This window comes from Malus sylvestris, chromosome 14 (assembly GCF_916048215.2).
Source record: "Malus sylvestris chromosome 14, drMalSylv7.2, whole genome shotgun sequence".
NCBI lineage: Eukaryota > Viridiplantae > Streptophyta > Magnoliopsida > Rosales > Rosaceae > Malus > Malus sylvestris.
In genome coordinates, this window is record NC_062273.1 from 22130873 (window position 1) to 22153896 (window position 23024).

Consider the following 23024-nt stretch of genomic DNA (forward strand, 5'->3'; position numbering starts at 1 on the left):
AACTTCTAAAGAAAACAGTTTTGCTCAGAAAAATATTTTTAGAAGAATGTCCCAAATTTAATCAATAGTTGACGTGTCTTCTAGAAAAAGCACTTGAAAGTACTTTTGCAAGTATTTTCAATTTCTGTTATAACCAAAAGATAATTTTAATTTTTTAATAAAAAGTTGCTTAAAATGCATTTATTTATTCTTTAGCCATCATAAAAGAGTTCCAAATAGGCGCAACGCAAGAGCTTTATATATTAGGGGTGTGATATCCACACACCCCATTTTACTTTTTACACACTTTTTTAATTTTCGACTGTCGGATCGGATGAATTGAAGAAGATCAGCAGACAAAAATTATCAAGGGGTGTGTGAGAAGTAAAATGGGGTGTGTGGATGACACACCCTTATATATTATAGTGTGAGTTGTGAAATTTACCAAATAATTTCACAAATGAGCTAAAATTGTGAGGAGGAATACTATTAAACCATAGTATTGAAGGCCAATTTGGAATTATCGTTTTTTTTTTAAAAAAAAAAAACAACTTTGTTATGCTTTATAAATAATAAGTTGTAAAATAAAGCGTTGAACGTTTGATAAATTGTATTTTTATAAGTTTTGTAACAGGAAGAGTGATGTAGAAGCGTAATGTATAAGTGATATAATTTTATATAATGATAAGAATTGACATAGTAGTTGGGGTGGTGGCAACGATAGCAGTGGCGGGGCTAGTGGTGGTGGCAGTGGCAATGGTGGATATGTCTAGTGCTGCCAATAATGAAGTGTGGTGGTTAAGGAGGCGACAATTGCGTAAATTTGGCGGTTGCAATTGTTGTGGTGGCAACAAAAATGGTTGTGGTACTAGTAGTGGCGGTGGCTGTGGGTGGCTGATGGTGATGGTGATGACAGCAACAATTGTAAGGGTATGGTGGTGGTGCTAATAATGGGGTGTAGTGGTTGGGTGAAGAGGTTACAATGGTGGTGTTGCGATGATGGTGGTTGTGGTGGTAGTGGTGATAGTTGTGATGGTAGCGGTAGTGATAATTATGGGTGTGGTGGTTGTGGTGTATAGGTTATAATGGTGGTAGAGGCGGTGGCAACAACGATGGTAATTGTAGCGGCAGTGGTGACGATTGTGGTATTGGAGGTGGTGGCAATTATGACGACAGTAACGACAACGATGGTGCTAATGGTAGTTGTGGTGCTAGAGGTGGCAATTGTGGTTGTTGTGGTGGTGTTGGTCGTGGCAACTACGATGGCGGTGGTGGTGGCGCTTGTAGTGTCAATGATGATAGAAGGTTAGTGGTTGTAGTGTTACTGGTAGATGGTGGTGGTCACTTTGTTCTTCCGAGGGAGAAAATGTCATTTTAAAAAATTGATAAGGTATTACAAGAAGGAGAAATTAGGTTCACATCCTTCTTTTTGCTACTCCACTGATTAAAATCCTATTCATTTTCAATTTTTGATCAAGGCCCTTGGGTATTAATAACATCATTAATTATTTGAATAATAAAATATTTTTATTTTTAAATATATTCCTTTAGTGTTAAAAATGTTACAATTAGTATATTTATATTTATGGCTAAATTTTTTATCATATATTTTTATTTTTAGTTTGTACCTATTTTAATTTGTACCAATTTTTTTGTCATTTTTAATTTGTACCCATATATTAGTTTCTTTGTGTGCCCATATTTTTTAAAGTTTTATTTGTGTTTGTACCCATGTGTATACCGTCACGTGACATTGTATATTTAATCAATGATAGAAAAATTACATATGGTATATTTATGTTTTATGCCTAAACTTTGTATCATATATTTATATTTTTAGTTTGTACCCACTTTTAATTTGCAACATTTTTTTTTTAAATTTGTAGTATTTTATTTTGTACCCATGTATTAATTTCTTTTAGCGCCTATATTTTTTTAAAATTCATTTGTACTCATAATTTTTTAATCTTTTATCCCTACCATAATTTATTTATAATGTACCAATTCTTCTTTATTAATGTACCACTTTGTTAAATGTGAAATGTACAAATTTTTTTGTAAAATGTACCCATTTTTTTAACACTATGGATACATTCTTTTGCCATTTATTATTTCTTGTTTTTACATAGTTTTTATCCATTTATTCAATCAAAATGTTTAAATTTTTTTATTGTAACCGTTTCTAATAGTATTATAATGAGAGATTTTAAATTTATAGGATTATAAATCTCATAAAATATCAAACAATTAATGTCAAAACTATAAAACTATAAATATTAATTGTAATATAATGAGGTGTACAAAGTCAAGGGACTTTGATCAAACTTTGAATACCATTAAGGTTTTAGTCAAAGAATGTTAAAGATTAGGGACCGCATCCAAATTATCGCTTACAAGAATTAAAAACATTTATTAAAGGCTAAACTTCGTTTTTTAAAGGAAAACTAATGAAAAGAGCTTCAAAAATTTAAGTTTTAACCAAAGCCATCATATAATTTTATTTAATGACAAGGACAAAATAATAAAGAAAAAAAAAACCTAGGTAAATCCCGTGCAATACTTCATCATCGCCTCATTATTTTTCATCTCCTTCTCCTCCATCAACTACTCTCCCTGACAACAACGCCTCTCCTCTTTCTCTCTATATTTTCCAATATTTTCTTCGTATTTGTGCTAGACTACTGCTTGTGCACGAATTTAGTCAAATTCGTCCCTTGTAGTTGTAGATTATATACACAAAAGGTAGGAATAGGAATTTTCTATTGTTTTTACACATATATATTATTATATAACCACGTATATAATTAATCTTCATCTACCGTTACCGTTAAGTTTCACAAACAGTGTAGTACCGTTAAATTTCATAAACAATGTAATAAATTTTATAAACAGTTTATGTGAGGACGCGCATGTTCATGAGTCAATTTTTTTATATAATTTTTTAATATTAAAATTGTGTCTTTTTAATTAAACTTGAAGTTCTTTTGTCATTTTTATTAAAAATAAAAGTTTTTCATTAAGATTTGTCTTTTTTATTAAATAAAGTTATAACATGATTTTTTTTATTAAAATAAACTTAACTCAAACTCTTTTTCATTAAAGTTCTTATTTTTTTTAGGGGTGTGATATCCACACACCATTTTTTACTTTTCACACACCCCTTATTGATTTATGTCATTTGATCTTCTTTAATTTATTCAATCAAACTGCCGAAAATTAAGAGGGTGTGTGAGAAGTAAAAAATGGTATGTGGATAGCACACCCATTTTTTTAAAGTAGCTTTTTGGTAGAACAAAACAATACCAAACAAGGCCTAGATGGCAAAAAGATTATAATAATATTAATTAACGTGAAAAACATGATTGGAGTCCTGAAAAACACTATGAAGGAAAAATAAGAAGAATTTGAAAGAAGCTTAAGCAATTGGTCTCGTGTACGGCTTTGTTGCAACCAAAACAGCGACGTGTTGACGTTCAAATACGAGCCCAGAACATTTCTGGCGAATGAAGTCGAAGAGTATCAGGGGCAAAACCGTCATCCAACGAAATATCTCGGGCCAAGAGAGGGACTGCAGTAACATTCACAATTTCTCATTGACTTACGGATGAGGCTGGTGGGCCCACTCGAAGCCTCAATCTCACACTTTTATACGACGTGTCGTAACTCGCTGCCGTCGATCAGTCGCGGTCGTAGGTTAGCGGTGTGGTGTACCCGACGGTGGCCAAGGGATGGATAACATCGATTTATAGACCCAGAAGGAAAGCAAGAGAGAGAAAAGAGAGAGTTATAGAGTTTTAGAGAGAGAAAGAGCTTCTCTTAAGACCACACCTTCTGTCTCTTGCTCTTTCGGCCGACCATATCATACTAAAAATAGGGTCTCTTTCTTCCTCTCCGAAGAAAGACCCTCTCTCTCTCCGTCTCTCGAGAAATTCCATTTTTTATATTTCAATTCGAAAGTTTATCCGGATAACGGGGTTTTAGGTGAGCTTTTCTTTTCAATCTGATTACCCTTTTGGATTCACTGCTTCTTTGTGCGAAAAGTTTGGGTTTTTCTTTTAACTTCTTCATAGGTTTATCTGGATTCTGGGTTTTCTGGGGTTTTCCCCTTTCAATAGATTGTTCTTATCTGTTTTTAATGAAATCTGCATCTGATGTTCGAGTTTCGGATTTGTTAATGTTATTATGTTGTTGCTGTAGTATGGGTATCTGATGTTATTGTGTTTTTGAGGTTTTATGGTCTTGTTTGAATCTGGGTATCCGTTGTTTTTTGTGGTTACTATGTTTCTGAACTTTTTTAAGGTTATATGTTTGTAATGGTCGTTTAGTTGTGATGTTTGAGCTTGGTTAGTCACTTGTATGCTGGGCTCGGAGACTAAAATGAATGAAAGACTGAAACTTTATGTATCGTTGATGGCAAAAATGGAGTGAGAAAAGGATTTCTCAGTTTTATAATTATAGTTATCATTTGGTAAGTTGATGCATATGTTCTGTTTTGTTGGGTGACAGGACATTCCTATATCTTGACTATCAATCTTACTAGTTAAATGTTGCTGCGTAAATCTCCGTAGTTTGATGCACGTACCATAAGTTCTAGTATTGGTGAAGTCTTTTTTTTTTGAGTTTGTGTCTCCATTAATGTCTTGAACTGTGAACTAAATCTTTGTTTGGTCTTTGCTGAATGTGGAATAGGTTGGAATCATGGCTACAAATCTGGTTCAGTCTACTTATATTCCTAGTGTGGCAATGGGGAGAAGGCTTGGCTACTCTAAAGGATCTGGGAATGCCAGAAGGACAGTCATGTTGTGTACTTTACGAGCACCTGCATTGAGAATGAGCGGTTACACAGGACTTCGGAGTGTTAATGCTTTAGATATTAGTGTAAAGCCGAGGCGAGACTTATTTTCTTCTGTGAAATTTGCAAACACTAAACGGCGTGAACGAGCTAGCAGATGTGTGCCTAAAGCCATGTTTGAGCGCTTCACAGAAAAAGCAATTAAAGTAATTATGCTTGCACAAGAGGAAGCAAGGCGACTAGGTCACAATTTTGTTGGCACGGAGCAGATACTTTTGGGTCTTATTGGTGAAGGGACTGGGATTGCTGCCAAGGTTCTCAAGTCCATGGGAATTAATCTTAAAGATGCACGAGTTGAAGTGGAGAAGATAATTGGAAGGGGTAGTGGATTTGTTGCTGTTGAAATTCCATTCACTCCTCGTGCAAAGCGAGTTTTGGAGCTGTCACTGGAGGAAGCTCGCCAACTTGGTACCTTCTGTTTTTTCTCTTCCTCCTGTTCACTAAATGCCTCGAAAACATTGATAGAAACTAATAAGAAGCATCCTTTTTCTCCTTGATGGGCATCCTGCTTTTATGTACTGGGTTTTCCTAGTAATTTTTAGATGTGTAAAGCTTCACTTAAAGTAGGTGGAGCAAAATTATAGACTGTTTGGCGTCAAACTTAATCCTTGTGGAGTAAATTGATATTTCAATTGAACAGCCTTAAATTTGTGTAGGATCATACATGAAATTGAAGACTGAAATATGATCTCTATGCAAATTGATAGCTCTTATTTCTTCTTTTGCTTCTCTGCTATACATTCAATTTTTTTGTGAACTAAACAGTTCATAAATGATGAATTTCAGGTCATAACTATATTGGATCCGAACATTTGCTTCTGGGTTTGCTTCGGGAGGGTGAGGGTGTAGCAGCTCGTGTTCTTGAGAATTTAGGTGCTGACCCTAGTAACATTCGCACACAGGCAAGCGTAGCATCCTTGTGTTAGTTTTTCTTTTTGAAGAGTTCATCATCAGAACTGAAAGTAACCATAAAAACTTTCTTGGTGTGGGCAGGTTATTCGTATGGTCGGTGAGAGCACAGAAGCTGTTGGTGCTGGTGTTGGAGGAGGGACCAGTGGTAATAAAATGCCGACTCTAGAAGAATATGGGACCAATTTGACTAAGCTAGCAGAGGAGGTAAAAACGAACTCATTTATTCCTTTTCCTTTATGTCATGTTGTAGAATTGTTCTGCTTTAGATTTTTTGTTTTTGAGATAATTTTTCTTCAATTCACAGGGTAAGTTGGATCCTGTTGTTGGAAGACAACAGCAAATTGAACGTGTCGTCCAAATTTTGGGTAGGAGGACTAAGAATAATCCCTGCCTTATTGGAGAACCTGGTGTTGGGAAGACTGCAATTGCAGAAGGTCTTGCTCAACGGATTTCAACTGGTGATGTTCCTGAAACAATAGAGGGAAAGAAGGTGGGTGAGAGTTTATTTATAATTCTCGGCAAAGTCATGTGCAACATTATTGTGTTTACAGCAGTTGGTATCAATAAGTTAAAACTTATTTGGAACCGTTCCTTCTATTTCAGTATTTCTAGTTATATCTTGAAAAGCAATGTAATAATACATTTGACCTTTTCCCCTCCTTGAAACTCTTCTAGGTTATAACTCTGGATATGGGTCTTCTTGTTGCCGGTACAAAGTACCGTGGAGAGTTTGAGGAAAGATTGAAGAAGCTAATGGAGGAAATCAAACAAAGTGATGAGATTATTTTGTTTATTGATGAGGTGCACACTTTAATTGGAGCAGGAGCAGCAGAAGGGGCAATTGATGCTGCAAATATATTAAAACCGGCTCTTGCAAGAGGTGAACTGCAGGTAATAATTGTGATATTAAAAAGTGATGCACGGATGGAAAGTATATAAATAGTTTTTTCATTTTTTGACCTGAACCAATATCAAGTATATTAAACAAACATATTTGTTAACTGTAGGAATGCAATTATAGATTTTTATTGTCTGGGAGTTGAGCTTTACATTTGTTTTGTGCTTGTTGGATTCCTGATGATTTAGGAATGATATATTTCCTACATTATATTAGCTTACTGCTTTTTATATTTGAATCCAAATAGTAAGTTTCATCTCTATTGACTATTGGTCCAGTGCATTGGAGCCACAACTCTCGATGAGTACAGAAAGCACATTGAGAAAGATCCAGCTTTGGAAAGGCGATTCCAACCAGTCAAAGTTCCTGAACCAACTGTGGATGAAACCATTCAGATTTTGAGAGGGCTTAGGGAGCGTTATGAGATTCACCACAAGCTCCGCTACACTGATGAAGCCTTGGTATCTGCTGCACAGCTATCATACCAGTACATCAGGTAGGCATCCCTACTTCTATGTGCAATGTGCTAATGCTGGATGCTGTTGATGCTTATTTAAAATAGTTAAAATGTTGATAGTGTTTGATCAGTACAGACGTCCTTTATTATTGCTTGCATTCCCTCGGCATAACCCATCTGTGGAACTAACTTGGTCTCCACTTTTCTGTTTGTTTGTGATGGTGTTAGCTACCTATCTCTTTCCCTATGCACGTATACTTGTATAGTTTTGTTCTGATCGATAATTCTGTATGCTTCAGTGATCGTTTTTTGCCTGATAAGGCAATTGACTTGGTTGATGAAGCTGGTTCTCGAGTTCGCCTTCGTCATGCACAGGTATGACCTCATTTCTAAGTTCAGACAGCTACCATCATTGGATTCTCAGGGATTGCTTGTATTTATGGGGACATGCTAAATATTGTTTACAGCTACCTGAAGAAGCCAGAGGGATTGAGAAAGAGCTGAGGGCGATCACTAAAGAGAAGAACGAGGCTGTTAGAAGCCAAGACTTTGAAAAGGTACAGAACTCTGTTTCCGAATGTACTTTGCATCAATATACACATTCAATATCTCGAGGGCATGTATGTGAATCTGATAAGGCCACTGTGATCTAGGGTTACTAAAACGTACTGAATCAATAGAAGTAGCAACTAGAAATAATTCTAAAATTTGAAGTTCTTTCTGTTGTAAAATTGATATCAGAGTTAATGAGTTTCTGATGGTGGATTAAAGTTGTCAAATATCTTCATCTGTTACGCCTGTGGCTTAAAAAAACTTGCATAAGTTAAGCTGACAATTTGCATTTTGGACAGGCGGGGGAGTTACGTGACAAAGAAATGGACCTAAAGGCACAGATCACAGCTGTTGTTGATAAAGGCAAGGAGATGAGCAAGGCAGAGAGTGAGGCAGGAGATGTAGGTCCTCTCGTGACTGAAGTGGATATTCAACATATTGTGTCCTCCTGGACTGGAATTCCAGTTGAGAAAGTGTCAACCGATGAATCAGACCGCCTCCTCAAGATGGAAGAGACCCTCCATAAGCGAGTTATTGGTCAGGATGAAGCAGTCAAGGCTATTAGTCGTGCTATTCGCCGAGCCCGTGTTGGACTAAAGAATCCTAATCGTCCTATTGCCAGTTTCATCTTTTCTGGTCCCACTGGTGTTGGGAAATCTGAGCTCGCTAAAGCTTTGGCTGCTTACTACTTTGGTTCTGAAGAAGCCATGATTCGGCTTGATATGAGTGAGTTCATGGAAAGGCACACTGTTTCCAAGCTCATTGGTTCTCCCCCGGGTTATGTTGGTTACACTGAGGGAGGTCAGCTGACTGAAGCTGTTCGACGCCGTCCTTACACTGTAGTGCTTTTTGATGAAATTGAGAAGGCTCATCCCGATGTCTTCAACATGATGCTCCAAATACTCGAGGATGGAAGATTAACCGACAGCAAGGGCAGAACCGTGGATTTCAAGAATACACTTCTGATAATGACATCTAATGTTGGAAGCAGTGTGATCGAGAAAGGAGGCCGACGCATTGGATTTGACCTTGATTATGATGAGAAGGATAGCAGTTACAATAGAATTAAGAGCTTGGTGACGGAGGAACTAAAACAGTACTTCAGACCAGAGTTCTTGAATAGGTTGGACGAAATGATTGTTTTCCGACAACTCACCAAGCTGGAGGTGAAGGACATAGCAGATATAATGCTCAAGGAGGTTTTCGAGAGGTTGAAGAAGAAAGAGATAGAGCTTCAAGTGACAGAGAGGTTCAGAGATAGAGTGGTTGACGAAGGATACAACCCGAGCTACGGAGCCAGGCCTCTAAGAAGAGCTATCATGAGACTCTTGGAGGACAGCATGGCTGAGAAGATGCTTGCAAGGGAGATCAAAGAAGGCGACTCGGTCATTGTGGATGTCGATTCTGATGGAAACGTGACCGTGCTCAACGGCAGCAGCGGTTCTCCCGAGTCCTTGCCAGAGCCGATTCCTGTTTGAAAAGTTCACGTAGCCTCATTTCGTTGGATCTTTTGGCATATGTTTGTATTTTTTCCATTTGCACTTTGCCATTGAACGTAGTCTGATTTACGGTCGTCGGAACGGACCAGTCGGTAGCGGTAACTGAAAGCTGTTTGTTTAATGGTTCTTCACTTGAATGCTCAAGCTGTAGCAGTATCACAGAAAAATAGCATCTGCATAGTTCAGTTTCCCAAATATATTAGGGTTAGACTCTTCTTTTTACACTCGTGTGCTGAATACAGTGTTGGTATTTATAATAAAAGATTTTTAACACATTCATGTGGCTTAACTGTGAAACTTTTTACCTCTCGGATAAGTTTTGTGCTTCTATGTTTAACATGAAGATTGATCAAGCGTTAACCAGTTAGTAACATATTACCACCACTCGATTAGGCTCACTTTATGGTCTCTCGTAGTTTGAATTGACATTTGTTGGGTTATTATTGGAAGATTCTCTCTGACAAAGTTTACTAGACGACGAACACATCATTGCAGATAAAAGAATGAAACGTTTACCAAGACAATGATTTCTGATTTGAGTGAATTTTCACGATAATGATGGTACAACTTTGATTATTCGAGTTACTAATTATTTAGTGTTTGAGCGCTCCTGTTGCATGAATCATTAACACGTAAATGAAATCCATTTTGAGTTCAAAGATAAGTTGCTGCTGTTAATCATCTATGTACACATGAAAAACGGTGCACGCTCACAGATGCGGGTTAGGTCAGTGTGCCTGTCCCTTTAAACCTACATTCAAATCAATCCCTTAACCCGTAAATTAGAGTACATTATAATATCACACTGTCAGAATATGGCACTGCCAACATACACCCCTGAAGTGTCTGATAATCTACTTATGATACACTTGAACTTGAAACCCAGATGTACACAAACCCACCCCACCATTCTCCTTGATGTAAAAGGCAAACTCAACAATCCCTATATTTATATCTACAAGAATGGCCAGCCACATTTATGCAACAAGTCCATCATCTCCCAGAGCACCTCATACAAATAAAAAGGAGGCTTTCAGCTTGGAAGTCCCTAATCTTCCACATCTGAATGAGACCTCTGTTTAGGGCTGACGCTTCCGCCTCGGCTAATTTTTAGCGCTGTCAAAGCCTTTTGTATCTCCATTGTCATTGCACTATCGACACTACCTGACGATAGCTTCTTGTGTGATTTCTGCAAATGAAGCTTAAGCGAGCTGCTACTCAGACCTGCATTCACCCCGCAGATTGGGCAAACTTTCATTGTAGGCTTCCGCTGTTGCCACTCCATGGAAACTCTCCCGTGAAGTTTCTTATCCAGATCCACTAGGATCTTTGCAAAACCATCATTTGGTTGCGCCCGACGATGAACTTGTTTTAGAGACGTCCACGCCTCTAATAGAGTGCAATTCCTGCACCATAGGAAGATTACTTAGCTAAATGTTTCTCGAAGTAATACTGTTGGAATCACAATTTACACCTAGTAAAGCAATACGGACATCGAAGATCGGTTGATGCCACATGTGTACGAGGAGTATAATAGATTTTACTTACTTTCTCAGCATTAGGTAGGCAAGCACAAGGGTGGCACTTCTACTTTTCCCCTCGAAGCAATGGACGAGAACCTTCCCTCTTTTTTGTTCAACACGATCAATAAAACCAATAGCTTCATCAAAGATGGTGCTGATGTTTGTATCGTCATTGTCGCATATCTGTTCAAAGGGGGATTGCAGTCTAATCAGAACAATGCAGGTGCCAAACAATTTACAAACACAATGAAATACATGCAGAGTTAGGGTAAATGTTTAAAACATTCAAAAGAGAAACATTTAGTATAAATGGAGAACGTGGATTATGGGAGAGAAGATGTCATTAGATAATGTTCACATGGGCTTATTTGGACGTGTAAACACAGATGAGAAAGAACCCTTACAGCAAAATTCTTGTACTCAAATAGATCAGGAAACTGAGAATCAGCTTGTCCAATTTCATTGGAGCACAAACACAACACATGAGTAATTTCCAAGCGTTGCAGCGTGAATACAGATCGTGCAGCCAGGGCCCCACCGATGAACATGCAACTTGTAACTCGAGATGGCCTCTCTGTATTTGCAGCACCAGATATCAATGCAATCCTCTCAAGAATGTGCTCAAGTCTAACCTGTTAGTTATAGAGAAATGTTTACAAGAAGGAGAAAGGAAAGGAAGAAAAATCATAGAAAAGGAAATAAGGGACAAATATACCTTCAATTCATAAGCATCGACAACACCATTGTTGTCACTACCCTCGAAAAACCCAGAATTAAAATTGTTCTCTTGACATAGTTTGACAGCATCAAACTTTAGCATTTCATTCCACTGTTCCAGTTCTTTGTTTGATTCAGCATCAACCTGAGCATGGTAATATATTGAAGTTTAGGAGAAATTATGCATAATGAAAGGACTTTCTGTTTCCTCATCTATAGTATCAAATAAGAAAAAATTCAGTTTGCTTGAAGTATGTCCAACCTTGGCGTATTTATGGAAATCCCGAAGCTTTGCTGTCAAACGCAAACTACGGAGGGGCTCCGCAATTCCTTTAGAGAATCTCCCATGCAAACCATCCCTTGACATGGGCGAGCTGCAGTCATAGCCTTCTTTATTTCCGGAATATGAAGACCTTGGAGCAGTTCTCTGTAATTCAGAATCACTAAAATCAGGATTGTTCTCATTGATAAGTCTTTCCTTACTTGGTGGAGAAGCACAATGAACACTTCCAGCAGCGTGAGAGGAAGACTCAGGAACTGCCAAATCCTCTTTGTCAGACTCCCCTGAGGATATTCTATCTATAATATTGAAGAATATTCGTAACAAGTTCTCCAGTCTTTGATGAAGTGTGAGTAAGAATATATGGAATCCCTGCAGATCCCGAAGAGCAGCTCGGAATCCACCACGAAATTCTTGAACAACCGAAGCCATCTCAAACGCCGGCATATCAGATGCATCAGTTTCTTGTATGGTAGAACGACCTAACTTCCCTAATGTTATTTCATGCAACACATTAGATGAGTACTCAGAACTGTTGAGTAGTAACTCAACCAACCTGGGATAAATTTCCTGGTCATTTGCGCGCTTTCCAGCAGGAGGTCGACGAGGAACCCCAGAGTCAATAGCCAAAACTGGAAAATCAGAATGCACTGCATCATCTGATAGTGCACTCTTAATAGATCTTGGTGACTCTACAATATCTGAAAGATCAGAAGTCTGTGGTACCAATACGGCATTATGAGTACCTAATTTGCTATCTACTGAAGTTACCCTTCTATCCTTATGAAGACCTCTGATTACTCTTGGTTTGTATCGCTTGATTGTAGAATCAAGGGATTCCCCCAAACTATCCATATTTCCCAAAGACATTTTGTCAGCCAACAATAGATTTGCAGAATTTCCACGCCATCTGAGCTTATGGCAAGGAAGCCTATCCTCATTTCTGATGACAAGATCCAACATCAAGATCCTACCAAGAGCAGCCGCTGTTTTTTCTGCAGTTTCCCTCGACTCAAATACAGTTGGGCTTTCAAGTAAAGGAGATCCGTGAACATAGCTGCAAAAATTAAAGCTTTGGTCTTCAGTACACATGAAAGGTCCAGTTATCTACTATGAAGCATTTTCTAGTAGAGCACCTCATGGAACGTGATGCTTCCTCATTTAGTTTCTGTTAAAAGTATACAAGAAGGGGGGCAAAGAACAGGTTCTAGAAAACATAGGGGAACAATTTAACAGCATGCAAAAGACCGGGCATTCAACATTTTTGCTGCGACTAACTAGTTATGTGCATGCTAGATTGTGAACGAAGCATAACATTTCATACAGGTTAACTTTTTGTCTACATTAGAAATAGAGACACTAAGATGATAGTTAGACCTCATGAGCAAAAGGCATCGGCTAAGTTCAAGAGCTTCCAAAAGTTCTGAACACGTCATTTCCCCACATTCATCTCCTTCTGCACTTGCTGCATCTCTTGCTTTCTCTGCAGCTTCCTTAATCTGGAGCCATTCCAAGCTACAATTATGAATGACTCTGGCCTGCAAAATCCAACAGACAAAACATATATGTATTATTGTAGGTATAATATTATCACAGGAGTGAGTTGAGTGACAATGTACTACCTGAGGAGTTCGAACTCCAAGCCACTTTGCAATTTCATATCCAAGGCGTTCAGATTGCGTGGCCATCCTTGATGATGAAATCTTTATAACAGCCGCCGCTTCCTTAGTAGAAGCATCATCATTCCCTGGCTGGTTGAACAGGCCAAAGAAGACAACACCCCCCGAATTTACAGTTACCTATATGTACACAACTGAAGAGATGACGGGGCAGCAAATAAGAATATAAATAATTACGCACATATTTATTCTGTAATTCAATCCAGTAAACATAAAACAAAATTCCATATAAAGTGGTTAATTTAGATTGCACACCTCAAGAGCTTTATTCATTTCATCCTCAGAATTGTCATTGCTACTACTATGCTCAGTGTGATGAAGCGACGAGAGCCTATCCCAGGAAAAATAACTCGACTCAATATCCAATGTAGCAGCTTTGCCAAGTCTTTCCCAGAGATTGACTTCCGTGGTTTGCTCACAGGGAAGAGAACCTTTCCAATCATCAACAAAGTCTCCTACACTGAATGGCAACCGTGATGACGACTACCGAACATTGTAACCACATTTCAACGTAAGATAACAAAAAACTTGAAACAAACCTCGAAGGCATACTGTCAAACCTTGGAAGGCGGTGGGGGAAGCCAGACGAGTGATACTTAGCACTCCGTTTACGAACCAGTTCCAGCCATTGCGTGATTCTATATGCCGGCCCTGCGGCAATGTCACCCAACATATACAAGACCTGCATTCCAAATACACCCCCAAACAACCATGATTAATTTTCATCTCTCTTTCTCTAAAATTCAGTCACTACATGTCTTTATGTCTTTAAATGCAAAATTAATACTACAACACCAGCACTCAAAGAAATAAATAAAAATGCAGTATTGTATAAAAGTTACTAACCCGGGAAGTGACGGTGAGAGGCAAAGGGGCCTCAGGCTCCTCAGATCCAGGGTCCAACTCCTTGTATTCCTCCTTGTCCTGTAATTCCAGCATATAAACAACAACAATACGAAATTAGAAACCCCAAAATGTTTCATTTCTTGATTGAAATCCAAAAAAAAAAAAAAAAAAAAAATGCAAAATTTAAGCAATGCACAGAAAACCCAGATCCCAAAACATCAGAAAAAACACGAATGGCATTCAAATTAGGCAAAATCTGAGATTTTAACGATCTGGGTTTAAGAAAGAGGAAGGAAATTTAAAGGGAAGGGGGGGAAATACCTGGAGCTGCAGAAGGTTGGTGATTGCAGGCTCCTGGCTTTGCTCTTTTGCCATAATGTTTATTTTTGGGATATTTGGGGTTTTTCTTTAGAAAATGAAAAGAATGGGAGGAGGGTACCACTCTCTCTGTCTGTCCTTGAAGCCAGTTGGGGGGAGAGAGAGAGAGAGAGAGAGAGAGAGAGAGAGAGTGCAAAGGAGGACAAGTATAATTCAAAAAAGAAAAAGGAGTGTGCTTTTTTAAGAAAGAGAGTTGAGAGATAGTTGGACATTGGCGCCTTTTCAAATTTTTTTTTGCTGTTCTGAAAACTATACGGTGTTATACGGTGCAGAGAGAGAGAGAGAGAGAGAGGAAATGGAAGATGGCGGTGGTTTTGGTGGCGGTTTGGCCTGCAAAACTGAATGTAAGATGGGGCTTCGGGAAGGGGAATTGTCAGTGGTGGGTGCTTGAAGGTATGATGAGGATCACACTCTTCTGCTTTTGGGTTTTGAATTGTTTAATCAGACTGCATGAGACCCACTGATTTTCTGTTTATCATTTTCTTTTCTTTTCTTTTTTCAATGATTGTTGAATTTAATTTAATTTAATCAATAAAAAAATTAATTAATTAATTAATTATAATTTTGTGTACTTTGTCTAGATCTCCAACGGTTCTTTTCTTGTTTTGGAAAAGAAACTAGTTAAAAAGGAAATGTGTTCAATTTTTCTTAGCAAAACTTGCATTCAAGTTAGGATAATATTAGGGAGATCAAAATTTAAATTTAAATTTGCACAACTAAATTATGGGTGATCAATAAGAGATAGACACGTTAATCGATACTTAATTAATAATTTAATCATTTACAACCACATCATTTGATTTTAGTTTTAAAAATTTGATCTTTCTAACATTATTATTCAAGTTAGGGAGATTTTTGATATTATATTGGATGACAAGTTTGATACCACCTTGCTATGGCGGGCATATTGTGTGTCTTAACCCAATCTTTTTACTTCTTGATGTTAAATGTCATTGTATAAAAAAAATAATAAACTTTCGGTAAGATGTGGAGGATGGGGTCTTGGGTTGGGACTAACCAAGGGGAGAGACTCAATTGGAATTTTGGGAGATTTTAATTCTTTTAATGAATCTAGGTGTATTTAATCAGGATTTTAAGTGATTCTCTGAAATTCAATGTGTATTCAATCAAAATTTTAAGATAGTTTATAAAATATTTAGAAATCTGGATATATTCAATTAAAATTTTAAAGAAGTTTATAACATTTCACGTGTATTTAATTAGAATTTGATTTTAAAGAATTTGCAAAATTGAGGAATTAGAGAGAATTGAAGAGATTTCGTAGTGTATTTTAAGCACACCTCTCCCCATGAGATTTTGAGAGAATTGAATCAAATTTTCACTCTCATAATCTTCTTCATCACTTATCGCTTCGTCGTTTTACATTAATTTTTATTTATATATTCAATTTTAAGACAAAAAAAAAAGAAAAAGAGAAATGGGAGTGTTAATCAATTCCCCAAAGTTTCCCTTGAGCCTCAGATATTGGCTCAAGTGAAGGGCAAAAAAAAGTTTTTGAATCAATCTAAAAGAATTTTAATGAAAAGCTCCCGGTACTGTTCATTTTAACGAAAAACTCTATTTTCATTAGTTTTCCTTCAATATAAATGATTCAATCAAAACAGGTAAAGGAAAAAGCCTCTCAGCTTTCCCATGACACCTTTTTACAAAAAATTTCCAACCCAAACAGTTATCACATTTACAAAATCCACAAACACACACACACAAAATCTCCCTCCATTCTTTTTGCAGTTGAAAGATGTATTCAAACTCAAACACCATGGACCTAACAATTATATCAGAAAACTTCAGGCAGAGGCCTGCCTGCCAGAAATGACTTAAACAGCCTCAGTGATCTCTCAGGCTGTGAGAATGGAGCTTCATGGGAGGCACCTCTGATGGTGGCAAATGAGAGAATGTTTCCGTAAACTTGAGTCCACCCACCAACCTGGACGGAACAAGAAGAAATCGTATAAAAGTATAAAACCCGATTTCCGTTGCTCATTTTTTGTAACAAATAACCTCTTAGAATGGCAAAAAAAAGGGTGGGTATAAGCATTGCAACATAATACCTGCTTTCCTTCGAACCAAACTCGATAAGGGACAGTGGTGTTCAATCCTAACTCCATTGCCAATCTATATACCAACCTTCGGCTTCCCGTTAATGGAATTACAGAATCCTGATCTCCACTAAATTGAATTTTTTTATGAATTAGTTTCGTAGCAGCTAGAGGTATCCATATATCATGTGAGACTGAAATATAGTTACCTGTACACCAAGACTGGGATTCCTTGCTTCACAAGCGATCTGACTAGTGAGATTGTAGGTATTTCCAGGTTGAGCACTTGGTAGTCCAAAATGCTATATGCAGCAAAAGTATGAAATTTCTATTAGTAGCTGCAGAAATTGTATTTGTTTAGAATTCCCACATCAGCTTTTTCTTTAATCTCAAGTAAAAAGAATTTACTTGCTGCAAACATCCCATCTCCGAACTCCAACAAGCCGCGCATGGAGAGCCTTTTGCACATCTTTCCGGTTCAAATAATTCACAGTTTTGTCTTCAACACACACATCTATCCTCTCAGTCATTTGCTGCAGTCACATAATGAGAAGACTTAGATGTGTAATGAGAAAAAAATTTCAGAAAAATATGGAAATGATCTCCGTGCGCTCCTGTTTATTGATGTTCCTTAATATCCTATGATTTATTCATTCCAAAAGCTAGAAAAATGGAATGTGCTGGCGGAGATAATGGGTGTAACAAAAAGTTAAAAGGAAGAGAATTAGGCTTACATTGGGGCTTATAACCTTGGATTGTGAGAGCACAGATGAAATGCAGACATCTAGGGTTACATCATACTTGTCCACAAATTTACTTGTTTCTTTGCTCACTTGGCTCATAACCCTTGAGCAAACAGGCGACAGCGAGTCTCTGTAGTACTCGCTCACATAGCGCGAATAGTTACAGACAGAAGTGAACATGTTGTATGTTGAATCGGATATTAGCCCGTGAGACCAGAAGAACTCCGCTCTCGAATTAAAGTCCGTGGCAAATTCTAGAACAGGATTTCCCAGCTGCAGTAAGAGAAAATATCCATATATTAGCTGATTCAACTTTCTGAATGACGAATGTTGGTTTTAAACTTCCAGTAGAAGTGCTTCTACTCACAGCAATTCCTTTTAGACTGAACAACTTTTCCTTTCTGTTGATTTCAATCATAAGCTTTGCAAGTTGAGGGATGTAGTGACCTGGAATTAATAATAAGCATAAAAAGAAGAAATTAACAATAAGAAAGAGGATGCAACAGGAAATTGAAAACGACTCTCAGCTATGGATATTTAGAGTACCTGCATAACTTTCTCCTGTTAGAAACAAATCCCTGTGCTTGTACTGGGGGAACTTGTTGAACCAGCGTTGCAAGAATACAAGATTGTCCCTCGCTTGAGAAGTCAAATGCAGAAACACAAAATATCATAGGTTCTAAATTATGAATTAGGAACAAAGAAACATAAAAAGGAAAAAAATGAAAAGAGCTTGCTAATACTAGAGACTTGCAGCTTAAGAGTTTTGAGCTCTTGGGGGCAAAAGGCAAAATCTCTTCCCTCTATCTCCCATATCATGTGATATGATATATTTTGGTTGCACGACAAAATCTCTTCTTCACGGGGGAGTTGCAAATTTTCTTCAATAGTTCGGGGACTAGTGAGTAGTCCAGAAAATGAATTGTGAAGAATGACTCTAAAAAATCGAATGGTGAAGATAGTTTAAAAAGTTGAATTACCTAGTAGACTCACTACTGAAAACAGAATCCGGATCCTCGCCGGATCCTCTTTGTGAGGATCCCGGGGATTCGTCATTCTTATCCGTTCATCCTACATCGTACGGTCAGAAATTATTTTAAGGAGAAATTAGGTTTACATCATTCTTTTTGTTACTCCATTGATTAAAATCCTATTCATTTTCAATTTTTGATCAATGTCCTTGGGTATTAATAACATAATTAATTATTTGAATAATAAAATATTTTTATTTTTAAATATATTCCTTTAGTGTTAAAAATGTTACAATTAGTATATTTATATTTATGGCTAAATTTTTTATCATATATTTTTATTTTTAGTTTGTACCAAATTTTTTTTCATTTTTAATTTGTACCCATATAATAGTTTCTTTTTGTGCCCATATTTTTTAAAGTTTTATTTGTGTTTGTACCCATGTGTATACTGTCACGTGACATTGTATATTTAATCAATGATAGAAAAATTACATATGGTATATTTATGTTTTATGCCTAAACTTTGTATTATGTATTTATATTTTTAGTTTGTACCCACTTTTAATTTGCAACATTTTTTTTAAATTTGTAGTTTTTTCTTTTTAGTTTTATTTTGTACCCATGTATTAATTTATTTTAGCGCCTATATTTTTTAAAAATTCATTTGTACTCATAATTTTTTTAATCTTTTATCTGTACCCTAATTTATTTATAACGTACTCATTCTTTTTTATTAATGTACCACTTTGTTATATGTGAAATGTACCAATTTTTTTAACACTATGGATACATTCTTTTGCCATTTATTATTTCTTATTTTTACATAGTTTTTATCCATTTATTCAATCAAAATGTTTGAATTTTTTTATTGTAACCTTTTATAATAGTATTATAACGAGGAATTTTAAATTTATAGAATTATAAATCTCATAAAATATCAAATAATTAATGTCAAAACTATAAAAATATAAATATTAATTGTAATATAATGAGGTATACAAAGTCAAATGACTTTGATCAAACTTTGAATACTAATAAGGTTTTAGTTAAATAATGTTAAGGATTAGGGACCGCATCCAAAGTATCCCTTATTTTAAATATTTTTATTTAAAATTAAATATAAACAGTACTTGACAAAAACTGACCATACGATGTACGATAAACGAACACGATTCACGAATTTTTAGAACCCTCACCAAAAGAATTACAGTTTAAAATGTCACTTCTTGAAAAGCCTAACCAACTTTAATGCAGTCCACTAGGAAAAACAAATTTTCAAAAGGAGAAAAGCAGAAGGAAAGAAACAAAAGCATGAACAGATATTATAGGAAGTGATAGAACATGGACAATATACCTGTTGCCTCATCATCCACTGCTATATAGGAGGAGCTTGTTTTAGCATAAGAGAATCCCACTCCAACTGGTGTCTCTAAATACAACATATTTGCCTCTGCATTATATCAAATGCCAAAATTATGAATGTGTTAATTTCCAAGTCATGCAGCTTAGCCACACCGAGCATCATTCTTTTTAATATACAAGCGATATTGGGGAAGGGAGAATTGAGCTCGGAGAGCGGAAACTAAAACTGTTCATTACCTCTATTCCAGCTGTACTCATTTCTAACCAGAACCTCACCATCTGGTCTAAAAGGTCCATTCTCAGAGAATGCTCCTACCCCAAGAGAAGAGCAACCGGGTCCTACATGAAAACAAAGTTTAACCCAACATTTAAGGAACTGCATTACATATGTGAGTTAGGCCAGTTAATCAGGGCAGTGTGCCAGCTCTTTTCACTCAAGTTTGAATCCCGCACATACATTAGAGTAATTTAGAATATAACTGTGTCAAGTAAAAAACATGTAGGAACCGCATTGTAAATTATATTCACATTGAAGGAAGTAAAGGGGAGTAATTAGTTACTGACCTCCATTCAACCAGAGGACCAAAGGCTTTGAAGCTGGAGTGATTTCGGCTTCAGCAAAGTAGTAAAAAAGAGCTTTGTGATTGTGATCGTCCACGGTAATGTAACCCGAAAAATGTTGGAATCCGACACGGGGTTGTCCAGGAAGGCTGGTTATCTTGTGATCAGGATGGTGATGAGAAGAGGACTCAACAGCCTCCATGGAAGAGCAAAGCTGAAGAAAAATTGCTGCAGCCATTGACATGGCCTTCCATGTCTCAGAAGGACACATTGTTTCAGAAGTAGAGAGAGAGAGAGAGAGAGAGAGAGAGAGAGAGAGAGAGAGAGAGGTGTTTAAATGTTAGTGGAGGGCATGAGGGTGAGAGTGGGGGCACTATATAGATGGAGAGAAACTTACCTAAACCAATGCCATTGTAGACTTTGCAGTTGTATTTTCAAGTCCACCGCGTATTGTCAAACGTTTTGATTCAGTCACGATAATGTGTGCTTAGCCTACTATAATGTTATTGTGACAGTATTTCAAATCAATCACCTACTGTCATGCATTTTAATTTTCTCATGTAATAATATGTTATTGATTTGAGATACTATTACAGCAATTTCCGTGATTCTAAACTATTCTAATATAAAAGACCGTGACTGAAACTCAAATGTAATGACTGAAACTCAAATGTAAGAGGACGGACGTGCCAACTGGCGTGACCTACATGTGTAATGCCATACCTTGTTTTATATTATGATTACCTTCCTAGCTTTTAGATTCCAGGCCTGAAAATGGTGATGAAAGAGATGTGTGAGAGACAGAATGACTTGACTGTAGAGAGTGAGTCCGGTCTGTACTTATTTGGTCTTTTGAAAATCGAAGAGAGCATGATGGAATCTATGGCCTTTGCATTACAAGAGCTCTGAATTAATTCTCAGAAATTTCAGTTTTGTTGTTTCTGCAATATTCTTCTTCCTTTTCAACTTAAACAGTCTTGAGCATGATCCATGGAAAGTGGCTTTACAGGAGATTACTTTCCATCTCAGAAAAATGTGTGGAAAATAGCATTATATATATATATATATATATATATATAATTTTTTTTTTCTTAAGCTCAATTTTTTTTCTGCAATTTTCTGATATGAATATATTTCTTTGACAGCATCATGAAGCATGAGAGGTTTGTAGTTTCTTTTTGGTTTTCCCAAAAAATTGGCTTGATTTTTTATGACTTTTGTTGATCTACAAGTAAAATCCCATATCTAGTTTTCTAATTTAGAGAATATTTGAAAGTTGATATAGGACACTGACTGTCTTATTGAAGCATATCTCACATCGAACTCTTATTTTGAATGATTATACTATTAATTTAGCTGGGAACTTCTGCGACGAAAACTCGCACCCAGAACTATTCCAATACTTTGTTCCACAGATACAACTTATAAATTGGGAGTGGTCAGATTTGAAGTTAACCAAATCATGGTCGAATTTAAAATGAAATTGTGAAGAGAAATATCGCTGAGTTACGTGATAGTTAGTTCACAAATGCTATAGTTTGAGTGGATACTTATCAGCAAGAGCTCTCAAACATTATCTTTATGTATTTATCTGCAAAAGAGTTTGTTAAAAAGTGTTTTGTTATAATAATGATGTATTCAACTTTTGGTAATGTTGTCATTTTCTTTTCGTATTTTATATGAATTGAACACTCACAAGGATGCAGGTCCACAGAGACACCACATGTTCCCCATCATAGAGCTTCACAAACAAGTAATTTTGCTTCTAAATTCTAATGGGACCCGATCTGCTTCCTTTCCTTCTCTAAAACTCAATTGTTAAAAGAAAAGAAAAAAATACATTGCTGTGCGTGGCGTTTCTAACAAATGATTTTGCATCTCACCCAATGACCACTGAGAAAAATGGTCATACGAGGTTATAAAAACATCACCTTTTGCATTTTTAAATCTAAAAGGTGGTAGTAGTTAAAAGGGTGTCTTTGTTGACACTAAACTGTCAAGTTTTTTATCCAAAATAAATCGTGTGTCCTGTACACGATTTGTGTTTGAGATTATTTAGGACATTTTAACTCTCCATCGCCTTCTAAAAAGTTGCCTTCAACGAAACAAAAATTTGGAGTTTCTACAAACTACAAAATGAAAATGACTATGCAATGGAATAATATTTGTTATTCTAAAACAAAAAGGAAATTTAGTAGAATGACATGATATAATTATGGTCGAGTTTCTCTCTAACAGCATAGTGCTCAAAATATATAATATCTCATATGTTACTGAAGTATAGTTGTCCTCTAAAATAATGGTAATCATCAAACTTACATTGTTTTTACAAAGTTATTGCTCTTGGCAAACAATGAAATAAAAATGAGGTCAAATGTCCATAATAACTCTAAATACATATCATGTGCAAGTACTTTGAATGGAAAATTTAACGGTGTTAGGATGAGATGACAAATTAACGATTTCGAAAAGTTGATATGACACATGACAAATTAAAAAATCTGTATAAGTTCATGTGACATTTCAAACATTAAGTACGAGGTAAACCCAATTTAACGTAGCAATTTTGTGAGTACACCCATTTAACCTCCTCTACTTGACACGTGCCACTGCCCATTTAACCCAATATAATTTTAACTTAGCAATACTGTTAGTATTTGACTTTGATTGGTTTAACATTTAAGATTGTAAGTCGATCCTTTTAGTCAGCTTCCCATTTTATTCTAAATGAAACATCTTACGAGATTAGCTC

The 23024-nt window shown here is 36.4% G+C and overlaps 4 protein-coding genes across 6 annotated transcripts; 2 read left to right on the top strand and 2 right to left on the bottom strand.

The window, feature by feature from the left end:
• Positions 1–735: 735 nt before the first annotated feature.
• Positions 736–1357, top strand: LOC126599116 (uncharacterized). Its single transcript, XM_050265458.1, has 2 exons — positions 736–865; positions 1059–1357. Exons 1-2 carry the CDS (start codon positions 736–738, stop codon positions 1355–1357), a joined length of 429 nt encoding a protein of 142 aa, XP_050121415.1.
• Positions 1358–3716: 2359 nt separating this feature from the next.
• On the top strand, positions 3717–9424 carry LOC126598864 (ATP-dependent Clp protease ATP-binding subunit ClpA homolog CD4B, chloroplastic-like). The gene is made up of 10 exons (XM_050265239.1): positions 3717–3960; positions 4669–5239; positions 5618–5733; positions 5825–5947; positions 6048–6233; positions 6419–6634; positions 6920–7137; positions 7398–7473; positions 7566–7655; positions 7950–9424. Exons 2-10 carry the CDS (start codon positions 4678–4680, stop codon positions 9126–9128), a joined length of 2766 nt encoding a protein of 921 aa, XP_050121196.1. The 5' UTR covers positions 3717–3960; positions 4669–4677; the 3' UTR covers positions 9129–9424.
• A 350-nt stretch (positions 9425–9774) lies between these two features.
• On the bottom strand, positions 9775–15002 carry LOC126598863 (dual specificity protein phosphatase PHS1-like). Of its 3 annotated transcripts, XR_007614996.1 has the most exons (12): positions 14516–15002; positions 14195–14272; positions 13888–14030; positions 13604–13808; positions 13292–13468; positions 13047–13207; positions 11652–12726; positions 11388–11534; positions 11077–11304; positions 10698–10855; positions 10083–10555; positions 9775–10017 (listed from the first exon to the last, which is right to left on the bottom strand). XR_007614996.1 is itself a non-coding variant. In XM_050265238.1 (11 exons), the coding sequence occupies exons 1-11, from the start codon at positions 14567–14569 to the stop codon at positions 10198–10200; spliced, it is 2763 nt and encodes a 920-aa protein (XP_050121195.1). In that variant the 5' UTR covers positions 14570–15002; the 3' UTR covers positions 9775–10197. The 3 variants fall into 3 exon arrangements, 2 of the variants coding, with proteins under 2 accessions (XP_050121195.1, XP_050121194.1); XM_050265238.1 differs by having other exon boundaries at positions 9775–10555; positions 13909–14030; XM_050265237.1 differs by having other exon boundaries at positions 9775–10555.
• Positions 15003–16135: 1133 nt separating this feature from the next.
• LOC126599276 (serine carboxypeptidase-like 45) lies at positions 16136–20679 on the bottom strand. Its single transcript, XM_050265629.1, has 10 exons — positions 20276–20679; positions 19949–20050; positions 19704–19799; positions 17922–18014; positions 17743–17822; positions 17367–17648; positions 17041–17165; positions 16842–16934; positions 16645–16762; positions 16136–16520 (listed from the first exon to the last, which is right to left on the bottom strand). Exons 1-10 carry the CDS (start codon positions 20541–20543, stop codon positions 16371–16373), a joined length of 1407 nt encoding a protein of 468 aa, XP_050121586.1. The 5' UTR covers positions 20544–20679; the 3' UTR covers positions 16136–16370.
• Positions 20680–23024: the final 2345 nt, after the last annotated feature.

Coding starts and splice junctions, on each gene's coding strand:
- LOC126598864 (XM_050265239.1), top strand. CDS start 4,678: ATGGCTACAAATCTGGTTCAGTCTACTTATATTCCTAGTGTGGCAATG. Junction 5,240..5,617: donor GGAGGAAGCTCGCCAACTTG/GTACCTTCTGTT, acceptor GATGAATTTCAG/GTCATAACTATATTGGATCC. Junction 5,734..5,824: donor CTAGTAACATTCGCACACAG/GCAAGCGTAGCA, acceptor TGGTGTGGGCAG/GTTATTCGTATGGTCGGTGA.
- LOC126598863 (XM_050265237.1), bottom strand. CDS start 14,569: ATGGCAAAAGAGCAAAGCCAGGAGCCTGCAATCACCAACCTTCTGCAG. Junction 14,273..14,515: donor CCAACCTTCTGCAGCTCCAG/GTATTTCCCCCC, acceptor CTGGAATTACAG/GACAAGGAGGAATACAAGGA. Junction 10,856..11,076: donor TTGAGTACAAGAATTTTGCT/GTAAGGGTTCTT, acceptor CCCTTTGAACAG/ATATGCGACAATGACGATAC.
- LOC126599276 (XM_050265629.1), bottom strand. CDS start 20,543: ATGTGTCCTTCTGAGACATGGAAGGCCATGTCAATGGCTGCAGCAATT. Junction 19,800..19,948: donor TGAGTACAGCTGGAATAGAG/GTAATGAACAGT, acceptor GATATAATGCAG/AGGCAAATATGTTGTATTTA. Junction 16,763..16,841: donor ATCCCAGTCTTGGTGTACAG/GTAACTATATTT, acceptor AATTCAATTTAG/TGGAGATCAGGATTCTGTAA.
- LOC126599116 (XM_050265458.1), top strand. CDS start 736: ATGGTGGATATGTCTAGTGCTGCCAATAATGAAGTGTGGTGGTTAAGG. Junction 866..1,058: donor TACTAGTAGTGGCGGTGGCT/GTGGGTGGCTGA, acceptor TGTGGTGTATAG/GTTATAATGGTGGTAGAGGC.